The sequence below is a fragment of the Pleurodeles waltl genome, chromosome 2_2, assembly GCF_031143425.1.
Source record: "Pleurodeles waltl isolate 20211129_DDA chromosome 2_2, aPleWal1.hap1.20221129, whole genome shotgun sequence".
Classification (NCBI taxonomy): Eukaryota; Metazoa; Chordata; class Amphibia; order Caudata; family Salamandridae; genus Pleurodeles; species Pleurodeles waltl.
Window position 1 is genome coordinate 1,016,422,945 of NC_090439.1, and position 14,847 is coordinate 1,016,437,791.

At 43.3% G+C, this 14,847-nt stretch overlaps 1 protein-coding gene across 2 annotated transcripts in view; it reads right to left on the minus strand.

Annotated features, from left to right (window-relative positions):
- ADCY8 (adenylate cyclase 8) overlaps window positions 1–14,847 on the minus strand; it is a 915,978-nt gene that overhangs the window by 562,387 nt on the left and 338,744 nt on the right. For both annotated transcript variants that reach the window (XM_069220762.1, XM_069220763.1), the window contains exon 3: window positions 5,888–6,018. In XM_069220762.1, the coding sequence (XP_069076863.1) occupies window positions 5,888–6,018 (131 nt within the window). The remainder of the gene's footprint in view (window positions 1–5,887; window positions 6,019–14,847) is intronic.

Consider the following 14,847-nt stretch of genomic DNA (forward strand, 5'->3'; position numbering starts at 1 on the left):
GGCACTGTATAGGCTCTCTGGAAAGGTAGTTGGCAGGGTTTTGATCTTTTCCTGGATGACGCACAATTGTGTAGTTGTACTCTTGTAATCATAGACCCCCAACATTCAATGCATGGAGGCATCTTGGTCTTTAGAGTGCCAAAGATAGTCAGCAATGCATGATGACCTGTCACAAGCATAAACGTTTTTCCATCTAGGAACATGTAGAAACATTCACAAGCCCACACTACTGCTAAATGCTCTTTTTCTAGTTATGAATAAGCATGTTCAGTCTGGGAAAAACTCTTGCTTGCACATGCCAAAATTTGTCTCTGAGCATTTCGGTGTCCGTTGTGCTGTGCAAGGATTGCGCCTAATGTGACGGGCTAGCTTGGACAACAACTTCTGTATGTAGCTTTGGATCAAAGTCTGCCATTTCAGTAGCATTTTCAATAGCTTCTTCGATTCTCTTAACATTTTGCTTGCATTCCTGTGACTAGTGAAATGAAACATTCTTTTTGTCAACTCTCTCAATAGAGCACTCACAGTGGCAAAGTCTCATATGCATCTGGAATAGTTACTGGCCATGCCAAGGAAGTAGTGTAACATGGAAACATCTTGTGGGGGACTGGCAGTTGAAAGTGCTTGCACTTTACCCGGATCTGGTGTCATGCCCACCCATCAAAAAGATATGGCAAAATAATTTTAGCTTTGTTTATTTAATTCACATACCTCAGCATTCAGCATTAAATCTGCATCAGTAAGTAAACAACAGACTTGTCTGAGAGCTTTATTGTGTTTCTTCTGTGTAGCTCTGAAAACTATGATGTAATCACTATAGTTGAAACTATTCAGGCTGTCCGATATGTCTAATGACATCTTGAAAAATCTGCAGCTGATGACACACTGAGACTGAGTTTTTTGTACTGAAACAGACCAATATGTGTAGAAAAGGTTCTAAGGTATCTGCAATTCTCTTGAAGTTCCAACTGACGATATCCTTCATTTACATCAAAGCAAAAAAAACTTTTGCACCATGCAATTGTGTTATCATGTCAGCAATGTGCTGACCTGGATGACGTTCTCTTTCAATTGCCCTGTTTGCTTGACGCATATCCACACAGATGCATACAGCTCCTTTACTGTCCTTTTCAGGCACTACCACGATGGGAGAAACCCATGGCATCAGAACAGTAGAACACTCATTTATATTAGGCTTAATTAATGATTTGAGTTCCATTTCAACAGCTTTTTGTAAATGAAATACAATTTGTCTGTGACTTTGAGCAACAGGACGGAAATATTCATAGTATGCAATTGTACTTTCATAGTCTTAAGTTTTGCTCACCCATGAAAAATGAAGCGAACTGACTTACTATTTTGTGATGAGCATTTATGTTGTAATTCACTGAGATTAGTCCCATATCAGCAGCCATGCTGAAAGTGAGCAAACTGGCAATTGACGCCATACCTTAAAGTACATGGATGGGCACTTGCACTTTTGTTTTCTTGTGTTTCGTAGTCGCTACAAATGAACCTTTACTTTTCAAGGGTGTTGATGAAGCTCATGTGTACACTTTAGGATTTTCTTGCATTGGTTGTGGCAATGGGGATAGTTCATTATATTTCTCCTCAGACAAAAGACCTAATATTTATTGACGCATCACTGTTGATGATGAAAGGTATGAAACATCTATTTATTTTCAGTGTATTCCTTGGCCAATGTTTGAATTACTTTGGTGCTTTTTCATGTCAACTTTTCTTTAACTGGTATTTTTTTCACATGCAGCCAGTCCAACATGTGTGCATTTTTCTGAGGTAAACATCGACATTGCACAATAATCTTCTTTCACTTTCACTTGATACTTGAGTTTCTTTCAGCTTTTGTTGTCTGAATTAATTTCAGACTTCTCTATGACTCCACATTTGCCTAACGTTGATTCTGTTCTTCGATGAAGGCACATGTGGTACGTACGAGCAGCTTGTTTGGACTATGGCAAACTCTCTGGGAGAGCACTGTTGATCCTTAGGTTTCTTATCCCCTATCTCTTCGCCAGTTGTAGTATCCTCCTCAGCCTAGGTACCCACCAATGAATACGCCACACACAGAGCTATGTATTACACGTCTTTATTCGTCTGCGTGCAACTGCGAACTCAACGTTCTAAACCTGCATTCACTTTACCACATTCTAACACTTACATCACAGATCTAAGGAGTTATTGAAGAGCCAAAAGTGTTCCGTCATTCATACTCACACAACACTACAGCTTGTGCCAAGTGCAAATAAAAGGGGCTAGCGTTAGTATATCTCTTCTGGTGGGTAGAATGTCTCTCTAAATAATGATCGACACCTGACACGTGTATTTCCTAGGATGTCACGTGTATTTCCTAGCATAGAATAGGAGAAATAGGGCACTGCTACTAAGTCCCTGATTACATGGCCTCTTAAATACAAAGGAGCCAGAAACAGCAGTTAACAGCCTTTTTAGAATTACGGGATCTGTGGAAAAAATACAGATCTGTTTATTATCACAGAGAGATTTTGCCTCCTGAAAGGAGCCAAATTATCTGTGTGAAACTGCAGGGGAATCTTATTGATTAACAGGTGAACCGGAACCAGAAATTCTGATTCCTTTGGTAATTCACATTTCTAAGGAAAACCTCAGGGATCACAAGACCAACCAGATCCTCATGGCCAATTCTACCATAAGGGTTATGGACCCACTCAGGTTCAGGGCACAAGATTGCTTACCATCTGAAAGAAGTGAACTAGAGTAAAAATAAACTGTTGAGTCGCATGGGTGTGCTAGTACAGTTGAAATTATATTTACCCAGAAAGAAGGGAGTCATATTTCTCAGAGTGTATTAAAAAGAAAGGACTGCATGTCCCATGCTTGCATACCGCATTCCTTTACTTATGTTTATGTTTTCCAGTTCCATTCTATCAAAAAAATGCATGACCAGAAATATCCTGCAGTACTCTCCTGGCCAATCTTGAATATCTCTTTCTAAGAATGACAAGGAAAATGTTCTGGCCCATCAGAACTATGGGCCTGATTTAGAACTCAGGGGACAGGTTATTCCATCACAACCATGACAGATATCCTGTCTGCCGAAATATAAATTCCATTGAAGATAATGGGATTTGGACATACGGAATATCTCTCACCATTGGGACAGAGTAACACTCCCGCAGAATTCTAAATCAGGTACTATGTCTTGGTGGAATGGATAAGAAGACTGAAAACAATTCTGCAAGACTATCATTTCATTTTTTGATATGTCTTTTGTGTAAAACAGTCTGTAAGGCGTAAAATAATGTCTTAAACCAGTGGTACTCAAAGTACAGCCCAGGACTACTTGCAGCACTCCTGACTTCTAGGACCTCTGGTGAACAGCAGGACTGTGCTGCTGTTTACCTGAGTGAGAACTAACATTCAGAAACATGTTAGCTAGATGAGCAAGCATTTATCAACCTGCTAACTGAAGCAAAAGAAAAGGAGCTAATTCTGCACCACTTAACTTTAGGAAGACATTCATTTTTAAAGATATATTGTAACAAATGTGTAAAAATGAGATGAATTCTCCACAAAAAAAGTGTATTTCATTAACATGCAGAAGCGTTTTACTTTAGTACATCAGATTATGTCAGTGAATTCAGAAGTAATTTTTAAAAATGATTGTTTTAAAAAATCTATGTAGAAACATTCATGCCTCCTCCCATCCTGACAACAAGGCCAATAGTGAACTAGGAGACGTGCCAATTGGCATGTGCACCCTGTGGGTCACACTGGACAACATTATAATTTGTTCACTCAGACACAGGAGGAGGTTTTGTGCAGTGCACATCCGGAACTAATGTATTTTAAGATGTTCTTATATGAGAAAGTGAAGAAAGAGGAGGCAGAGTAAAATACAAGAATTGCCTAGGATCACACACAATGTGTTCAAGTGGGGAACCCTGGAGTGTTCCCAGTTTTTTTGGGTTTCACATTGTGCAATTCTATTTCATTCTAATTCAATAATCAAGCTCCTTCCTATTTACACTTGATTATTCCAAGGTTGTGATCACAAGTAGAGAAGGCTTACACAAGGGGGCATATTTAAGAGCCCCTAGCGCCACGGGAGTGTCACTTTTAGTGATGCTCCGGTGGTGCTATGTACTGCTCCATATTTACAAGGTGGATTTAAGCCACTTTTTATGGCTTAATGCTATCTTGTAAATACGGCCCCTTCACCCCCAGCACTTTGCGTGGAAGGGGCGTGCATTGGGTGTTGCTGTGGGCGTGCCACAGCAACACCCATTGCATTTTGACGCTGCCCTAGATTTACGAGTTTTTGTAAACCTGAGGCAGCACCAAAATCTAATGCCACCCCAGGGGTGGCATTAGCAGGACGCAACGGGGAGAAATGCTTTCATTTCTCCTACTTTCTTGCTCTTTCTATGTGTGATGCATACTGCAGGACACATACATAGAGAAAATCACCATTTAAAATTGTTTTTGTGCAGGAAGGTGTTTCTTCCTTCACAAAAACAATCTTCCCCTCAACGCAGCCATCCTTGCACAATGGTGCAGCAAATTCAGCACCAGAGCAGGGGAAAACACAGGGGTGTGCCGTATTCTATTAAATACGGTGCATTCCTGCTTTGTGAAAATGACGGTGCGCGACGCTGCCAAATTTGGCGCAGTGACGTGCACCATCATTTTCACTCAAATCTGGCCCTCGGTGTGCTCGAGGAATGGTGACTCAGAAATACCATAACTCAGTGAGGTCACATTTATGACTCTTTTAGAGACTAGGGTCTTCATTTAGAGCACGGTATCAAGTGAAACCATCAAAATAACTCCATAACTCATTGTGCACGCCATTTACATGCTCCTCTTCCCCAACACCCCCCTTACACCTACTTTAAATCCCCAATCCCATTTTGCTGGCATTATTGCAGCCCTTGAGCTCAGCAAAGCTCATACTTTTTGGTCGCCTGGAATTTGTTTTTGAGTACTCATGTTTTAAACTGTTTACACCATATTTGATTTGCTTATTTCTATCATTTCTTTCATCGGAAGCCAGCCTTGGCGTGAGAGGAAAAACTCTTTTTAAAACATATTTAAAACCATTTCTGTCCACAGTTCCTAGTATAAGTACAAGAATAGTATGGTCTTATTGCATAGTGGCATACTTCTTTACATTGGTAACAAATATTAAATGAGCTTTCATTTATGAATTAATTAATAACTAATTATTAATTTGCATCACCATAAAATATACATTATATGGTGGGTGCTTTCACGTATGAACATGCTACTGAAACATAGCTAGATAGCCCACTGCTGAGCATTAGTGTGGTTGTTAAAGTTACAACAGGGATAATGCATTTAACAACTGGAATGGCCCATAGCAGTGGGCTATGATGCTATTAGAACGATCCACCCACTGAGAGCAGACTGTTCTAAATTAAACAAAGTGAAGCAAAAAGAGACAAACCATGGAATGTTGAAACAGAAGGCCTGAAGCCATTGTTGGCCATTTGCTGCTCCGTTGCCTTCAATGCACCTCCCATCATTACAATATACAGATATAGAAATTTAGTCCGCAGCCGAAGACTATGCTGGTTGCTAAAGTCCCACACATGCGAGTGGGACCATAATGAAGAAGAGGGCCTATAAGGACCGGTAAAGCCCGAGGCAGAGGAGCTATAAGCTATATTAAACCCACTGAAGGAGGAATGTTCTAAATTAGGCAGGAGGAAACAGAAGCACAATATTGGGATGTTGGGGCAGGACTACAACTGCCAGTGATGGCCACTATTGGCCATAACCCACTCCTGTGGCTTCAGTAGAGCTCTCAACATTCCAGTGAATTATGCATTTTACAAATCTATTGCCAATGAATGGTTTGACTCACCTAACGTTCTCGTAACGGTGAATGTATATCTTATGAAATTGATGCTGCAAGTGTTCATCCTCTACGTTGGTCATGTCATTAATCATTTCTAGCACAACAAATCGAGGTAACACGGAGAGTACCAGCCGCTCCTGCAACAAAGCAAGGATCAATAAATTAACTTGATTCTCTCATTGGTATATGAACATCTTATTATTTGCCAAGAAACACCCATCGGATCTTTGAGCAAAACATATTGGATAGGATGGACCCCATTCAGAATGTATCTGAATCCTAATTCATCTTGGGACCGAACCTCAAATGTTTTTGCACAACTGGATGCGCAAATACAGCAATTTTGCCATAGAAGAATGAGCATTGAATGTAATTCATATAAATTCAAATTTCAGATCTGGGAAATGAGCCTGTCTGGTGGCTTCCTCACATTTGTGACTACAGGAGAACTGGTAGGAATATACAAATTCTATGGGGGTAGCATTGCAACTTGCAGTGAAAGACCCTAAAATGTTATGTTTGTGGATATTACATACAAATAACAGGCAGTGTCCCACTGTAGGTGCAAACACTCATTTACTGCAGTAAAGCAGGGGAGTAAGCAGTGACAAACGAGAGGGAAAACCTTCATATTGTAAGGGAAGTCAAAAAAGAGATGTCTTGAGTGGCAAGCACAATCTCGTTCTTGAAAAAAAAAAAAATGTGTTTGATATTGCATCCTGTCACATCATTGTATACTGCATGAATTCCCATCTGGTTGAAATAGGGCAAGTATGAATTTTGCACACTGGAGTACTCCTGGAAATCTACAGCTGTCACAGATGTTCAGTAGTATTACTGAAATTGTTTGGAAGTCCCATACAACAACTTCACATACAGATATAAAATTAACAATATAGAACTTGGGGCCTGATTACATCCTTGGAGGATGTGATACTCCATCACAAACGTGACGGATATGTCGCCCGCTGTTTTACAAGTTCCACAGGATAGAATGGAACTTGTAATATGGCGGACCGGATATCCGTCATATTTCTGACAGAGAATCCCATCCGCCAAGGTCGTAATCAGGCTCTCTGTCTTTTTCAAAGTAACCAAATGGCTGTAATCGTGTATTTATAAAAACTTAGCCAATATTCCTTACTTGCATCTTCAATAGTCTTTAACAATCTACGTGGCAACAACAAATTTGCAAACATATGATGCAATCCGTAGTATTATCCATTTCTTTATTGACAACACTCTAGAAAATGGAGACTGTGTGTTAAGACAATGACAGCATTAAATTGCCAAGACATAATAAATTCTCCTTTAAAGCAGGTAAATATTTATAGATTATATAAAATGTATATATGAATGGGACTTAATTAGAGCAAATCTAGGTGAGAGACAGCAACTTGTTGTTCACTGCATGACAGGAGCCATTGAATGCTGTGTACATAATTGTGGAATGCGGGAGGAAGAGCTCTCTTTGTTCTTCAGCCTAGGGGGAGGACCAGTGGTTCTTTATCAGTGGCGGACACAGTGTTTCTTGTTTGTGGGTAGGTGTTATCAATATCCTTGGTCGATAGCGTAAAAGGACTCATTTCCGGTGTTTTCCTTTTTCCAACTGCTGCTTTCCAGTCTGGGGAAGACAATGAATTTGTGTTTTGGACTAGGTGGTCATCCAAGACTCTTCAGAGAACAGGTATGATGATGAACAGAAAAGAGGAAAAAGAAGAAAAAGATAGAGATGGAATGGGGCTGATTGTAGAAAAACCCATGAGTAACCAGAAAAACAGGCCCTTCAGGACATAACAACTATTCCAACTCATGGTGGGGACTTTGGGGGTCATTCTAAGTCTGGCGGGCGGCGGAGGCCGCCCGCCAGACTTCCCCCTCCGAAATACCGCTCCAAGTTCCAAGTTTTTCCCTGGGCTGGCGGGCGGTCGCCAAAAACCGCCCGCCAGCCCAGGGAAAAACTCCCTTCCCACAAGGATGCCGGCTCGTAATCGAGCCGGCGGAGTGGGAAGGTGCGACGGGTGCTGTTGCACCCGTCGCGTATTTCACTGTCTGCCAAGCAGACAGTGAAATACTTGTAGGGGCCCTCTTACGGGGGCCCCTGCAGTGCCCATGCCAGTGGCATGGGCACTGCAGGGGCCCCCAGGGGCCCCGCGACCCCCCCTACCGCCATCCGGTTCCCGGCGGGCGGACCGCCGGGAACTGGATGGCGGTAGGGGGGGTCGGAATCCCCTCGGCGGCGCAGCTAGCTGCGCCGCCTTGGAGGATTCAATAGGGCGGCGGTACACTGGCGGGAGACCGCCAGTGTTGCCGGTCTGACCGCGGCTTTACCGCCGCGGTCAGAATGCCCTGCGGGGCACCGCCGGCCTGTCGGCGGTGCTCCCGCCCACCCTGGCCCCGGCGGTCTAAGACCGCCGGGGTCAGAATCACCCCCTTTGTTCTTACAATGGGTGTTCATCAACCTTTACAGTTTGGCTCATTCTGAAACATTCTGGAGCAATCACATATGTGCTAGCTGCTCTCAAGAGTAAATCACATTAATAGAGACAACATCCCAAAGTGTTTGAAACTGTGAAATGGGACTGGGATTTTGTACCAATAAGTGGTACCATTTGAACACCTAACGTGAATCTGAGCAGACACCTTTGAGAATCAGGCTCCTGTTGGGTGAGGGGATCACTGTATTTCAAGCGATTTATACCAATACAAAAAATATTAGATCCACTACATTGATTATCACAATATGTTCAAGGTGAGTAGATGTGGAGTTAACAAATGTATTCATATTCTTAACCTTGACGATGTTGTGGTATGCGATGTAATATATTTGTAGATCAATGTTGTTACCCTCAATATAGTGACATACAATCCCATGTTGATTCTCACTTTATTATCAATTGAAGTCATTTAACTAGCACAACAATAGCATCAATCGTTGCTGTACAATCCGGCCGCAGAATGAAACTACAGTCTGTGCGGATTCTAATTCTCCAATAAAAATCATTTTGAGGGTGAATTGGAATATAGAAAAAAATCACCTAATATAGGCCGCTTGTGATTGGCGTTCCAATACAGGGGATAGCTGGAAGCTGTACTGTCAGCTGAAGCCATTTAATGCCACAATAAAAGCAAGACTGAAAAAGTATTGTAGCTATTTTCCTCTTAGAGAGAATTTTAGAAAAATTTAAAACGTCAAACAGCTCTTTGACTGACCATCTAAGCTTGGAGGAAGCTCTAGCGTGTGGACATTCATCAGATATATGAGGGGTTTGTTCACTGGAGCAAGCACAGTGCATTGGACCAAGCATCATTGCATGTGTGGGTTATTTAGTGAGTAGCAGGGACCTGGGCTGTTGCTGCCACAGGGAAGAAGACAGTGGTGGACTCCTGGGCAATGCGCTGCACAGTGAGTTGACTCTTCACGGTAACTGATGTGCATTAGCAGGTATTCGATGTGCAGCCTGTCAAGCTATGCATCGCATTCAAACATTGCGTAAGGCTCCAGCTACCTTACTTAAATGTGCACATACATCCATCTGGCTCATCCACCCAGGTGCCTATAATTTTCTGTAAAGTCGGATATCCGTATGCTACAAACAACAACCAAACTCAAGAAACTCCACACAACCAACCATCAGTCAACAATAGTCATACCTCATCACAGACACCCACCACAGTTCCTGTAAGCAATAATTAACTATCATCAACTATCAAGGGACCCGACAGCACATTCCACTCACCACTCCTCTTTAAACAACATCTTTACAATTATGTTTATAACTCAAAAGAGCAAGAAAAACACCCCACCGGACACCATTGTGCAAACAGCACAGCGTCAAATTCAGACATATGGCAAAGAACTGGGAATACAACCGTGCGCCTCCACACCACACTACACCACACTAAAATGCACTAATAACTCCATCAAATTGTGGCACCAACACCCCAGGTGCATGCTACCATCAAATACACCACAGAACGATTCAAATAAAGTTTAGCACACCACATCATAGGTCCCTGCTACCCACCAAATACAACACAGAACGACTCAGATAAAGTTTAGCATACCACATGTATGTACATGTATGCACACATCACATCATAGCTATTTACCTGGTGCGATCCGTTGATTGAGCCTTCTAATATTGTTACCTCTTACAAATATTCTGAGACCCTCAGACTTTAGTCGAGCTGGTGATAGAAAGGCTGGCATATTTCCATCGGTTATGCCCTTGACTCCATTTCAGAACTGGGGAATGTAGTGAGTATGGCAATTACACACTTAGCACAAGGAATCAATAATCTCATAAACAGAGAACGTGATACCCACATCACATCGAGCATTGGGCCTTAACCTGCTTCCTGTAGGGCATTACAGGCTGCTAATCAATATTAACTGTGCTGGCAGTGGTTATTGAGTTTGAATCAGGTGCAGGAGCAGATTAGGAAAAGAAAAAATGCACTGATGGGGAGATTTTCTCCGGGAGAATGTTGCTGAAAGTCGGACGGGCATGGTGTTATTTTTGTGCTCATTATTAGAGCAATACTTTCTTACCCAGTGTTGCAGGGTCAGATCTGCCGTGGTCCTTTGATCACATGGCGGGCAGAATTCTTGGAAAAGCCGGCCTCACCATGTGAGTCATATAACCTTAGCCTGCAGAAATATGAAGCTTATATCCTTCTCATTCTGTATGGAGTGAACTGTCTTCCCCGAGATAATGTTGCTTTTGTGCAACCAAACTGTACCCACAGCAACAATGTTATTAAGATAAGGTTTATTTATTTATTCATAAGTGTGTGTATTCAGTGGTAACATTCCATGGACAATTAGAGGTAGCAATTGATCCCCCCTCCTTGTAGCCCAGTCTGACTGCTTAGTAGCGAATATATCCACAGTGTTTGACTGTGTGGTCACAGACTCAAATTCGTGTTTTTTCAAAAACTTTTAAGCCACTTCTAAAGTAAAAGCGACAGTAAATTCTAGGATCTAATGATGAGCAAGTGGACTTTGGTGAAACGTGATCAAGTATACATCGGGGATGAAAGGAACTGACTCTAGACAGAGCAGAATTTTTCAAGAGAGCTGTAGTCCTCCCTCTCAGTTCCTTTTTGTACGAGGATTCTGTGAGCCGGGCTGGATGGTTTTTTAGGTGAATTAAACATTCACGTTGACTTAGTATACTTATTCTGTATTGGCAGTTATGGGCATAACTTCCCACATTTCCACACTCCTCCACTTCCCAAGGAGTTTGATGCAGTTCCTGCTCTCGGAGGCTGAAACTACCCCCAGTTCCTAGCAGGGGAAGGCTTCTTCTCCAGGAAAGCATGTTTCCCATATCATAAGCCAGCAGTCTAGAACCATGGCAGTTATTCCATTCAGAGGACATTTCAAAAGCATGTAATCAACCTCAAGGATCACACCAACTAGTATATCCCACAGAGAACGGTCCCACAGATTCCGGGAGGCACCGACAGCTGAACAATGCGCAGTAACTGAATGCCCATACAGACCTGCTTGGCAAGACAGGCAGGTCTTTGACCTGAAATACATCAGAAGTTTTGAGCAACCGCAGATGGACAGTCAGGCTAGGTTAAATGATTTGCTCGAGTCTATGTCAAAACATCAACCACAAAACACATTTACATGCAGCAATTCTTTCATCAGCATATCGATCTCTGCATCAGGATTAGAAGTATTAAAAGTAACTGTCGCTCAGTTAAGAAAAGTTATTCACTTTGTTGTAACTTTTTTTACATAAATAAATGTAGATAGTAGCAAATGTCTTGGCTGGAAACGTTGGAATAGATTTTGTTGAGTTTCAAGAGAAAAAGGACTACATTGTTAAGCTAATAAGAGCAGAGGCATTATGCAGGTATGAGAAACACAAGCACCGCAGGAAGAACCTGAGCCATTCAACATATTCATGAACATAAATAAACAACTGGGATGAGTCTTGTTGTTTACGCATGAGCAAACTATATGGGCGCATTTCAGCATTGTGGAAATTCTCTGTGGTGTGGAATTAGGCCTGACGCACTGCTATTCCGGCAGTCAAAACACACAGGGAGGCCAGAAGCACTGTGAGGTGCTAGGGAAATGTAAATACATGAATTATGTTGTATTCAGGTAACTACGGGCCAGATGTATCATCACGGCCCTTTGCGATTCGGACTTAGCGATTTTTAAGAAATCACTATTTCCGACTCGCAAAGTGCCATGTATCACATTTGCGATTCGTTAATAGCGATTTCTTAAAAATCGCAAATGCTATTACCGAATTGCAAATTGCGATACCGGCCCCATTCGCAGCTATGGGCCTGTTGGCCCATATCTGCAAATTTTTTGCATTTCCAAAATTGCGATTTCTGAACCAGAAATTGCAATTTTGGAAATGCAAAACCCCAGGGTGCTGGGGGGCTATGGCCCCCTCTGCTGCACCCCAATTTTTTTTTTGGGGACATGTAAGGTGCACACATGACAAAAGGGCATGTGTGCTTTACATGTACAATTTAAAAATGCATTTTAAATGCATTTTTAAATTTTGCACATGGTTACCACCAAGTTCAACTTGGTGGTAATTAGCGATTCCTAAATGCCAAAATCGCATTTAGGAATTGCTTCATACATGTGCTAAGAAATCGCAAATAAGGAATCCTTATTTGCGATTTCTAATTTAGAGAGTCGCAATTTGCGACTCTCTAAAAAGGGTCGCATTTTTAACCTTTTTGGTGCGGGCGTCGGCCGCTGGCCGACGCCCACACACCCTCCCTGGTGCGGGTCACGACCAGTGGGCGACACCAGGAAGGGTATTAATAAATCCTCGGGTGCGTCGCACCTGAGGATTTTTTTTTTTTTTAAAACTTCCCCCGGGAGACACAGAAGCTTCCGTGTCTCCCACCCGCACCTCTGTGACGTCAGCGCGCCGCGAGGCGCGCTGACGTTTCAAAGGTGTTTTCCCCATCAAAGCAGGAAGCAGCCTTGCGGCCGCTTCCTGCTTTGATGGGAAAAACGGCCTTTCCCACTTTCGGGAAGGCCTCGTAAGAAAGGGGAGAGTCTCCCCTTTCTTACGAGGCCTTCCTGAAAGTGTTTCCTGGCCCCCTGTCGCAGCTGTGCTGCAATCGAGGGCCAGGAAACACTTTCAGGTTTCCTGGCCCCCCGATCGCAGCTGTGCTGCGATCAGGGGGCCAGGAAACACTTTGAAAAGGCCTCGTAAGAAAGGGGAGACTCTCCCCTTTCTTACGAGGCCTTCTGAAACTGTTTCCTGGACCCCGATCGCAGCACAGCTGCGATCGGGGGCCAGGAAACACCACTAGATGCCAGGGATTTCACTTGGGGGGGGGCGGCCCCCCCGGAAAACGCCCCCCCCGGCATAATTTTTATTTTAAAAAAAAGGTAGGTGCCCCCTGGGCATTTAAAAATGACAGGGGGTCGCCCGTAGGCAGGGTGACCCCCTGTGGGGGCAATATTTTTTTTTAGATGTTGTAGGGTTTCCCTGGGGGCCATTTTGGCCCCCAAGGAAACCATACAACAACAAAAAAAAAAATAGATGTATATATAGATCTATATATATCTATGTAGATAGATATATCTAGGTACATGGATATATCTATAGATATATCTATGCAGATAGAAATATATATATATAGAGCTAGATCTATATCAATCAAAGAGATTTATAAAGCGCGCTACTCACCCGTGAGGGTCTCAAGGCGCTGGGGGGGGGGGGGGGGCGGGGGGAGGGAAAGGGTCTGGGAGGTTCACTGTTCGAAAAGCCAGGTTTTGAGGCCTTTCCCGAAAAGAAGTAGGTTTTGGGTCTTGCGAAGGTGGGTTGTGAGGGCGTTCCAGGTTTTGGGTGCAAGGTAGGAGAAGGATCTGCCCCCGGTGGTGGTGTGTTTGATGCGGGGACAGAGGCGAGAGAGAGGTCAGCTGAGCGGACGTTTCGTGTGGGGGTGTGGAAGGTGACTCTCGTTGAGGTAGGCAGGGCCTGTGTTGTGGAGTGATTTGTGTGCGAGGATGAGGATCTTGAAGGTGATCCTTTTGTCAATGGGGAGCCAGTGGAGGGATTTGAGGTGTGGAGAGATGTGTTCGTGTCGGCGGAGGTCGAGGATGAGTCGTGCTGCTGAGTTCTGGATGCGTGTAGTTTGCGCTTGAGTTTTAGAGTGGTGCCGGCGTACAGGGCGTTTCCGTAATCAAGCTTGCTGCTGATGAGTGCGTGAGTGACAGTTTTTCTGGTCTCTGTGGGGATCCATTTGAATGTTTTTCAGTATACGGAGTGTGTTGAAGCATGAGCAGGTAAGAGCGTTGATTTGTTGGGTCATCGAGAGGGAGGAGTCTAGGATGATGCTGAGGTTGCATGCGTGGTTGGCGGGGGTGGGTGCAGGGCCTAGCGTGGTGGGCCACCATGAGGGGTCCCAGGTGTTTTTGGTGTGGGCCAAAGAGCATTATTTCGGTTTTGCTTGAGTTGAGTTTCAGGTGGTTGGCTGTCATATATATATATATCACTTTTGTCAATATGTGTGTGGTTTCCCTGGGGGGAAAAGGGTCCGACTTGTCTAGTGGCAGTTTTAGTGCCATAAAGAAGCGCAGAAGGTTTATATGCCTACTGCAAAGAGCAAATCTGTATTTTATGTAAATAGCTGAGTACATTAGTAAAGTCTATGGAGAGATGAAGGGCACTTTTGCTGGGTGGTAATGAGGGAATCCGAGGAGGAGGGAGTGGGAGCACCAATAATGATTGTTGGACTGGGCGCAGGAGGTGCTAAAGACTGTGACGAATGGTATGTGACAAGGTGTTTTTTGAGTGTCTTGAAAGTACGTGCTGATTGAGGGAAGAAGCGCAGGTAAGGTGGCCTCTACTGTTGCACGTATCTCACACACACCATCGATTTTGTGACCGTCTACTGCCCAAAGTTTTCTTGCCCAGAATACCCTGCAAAGCTGAAATGTTGAAAAAAAACTAAATTTT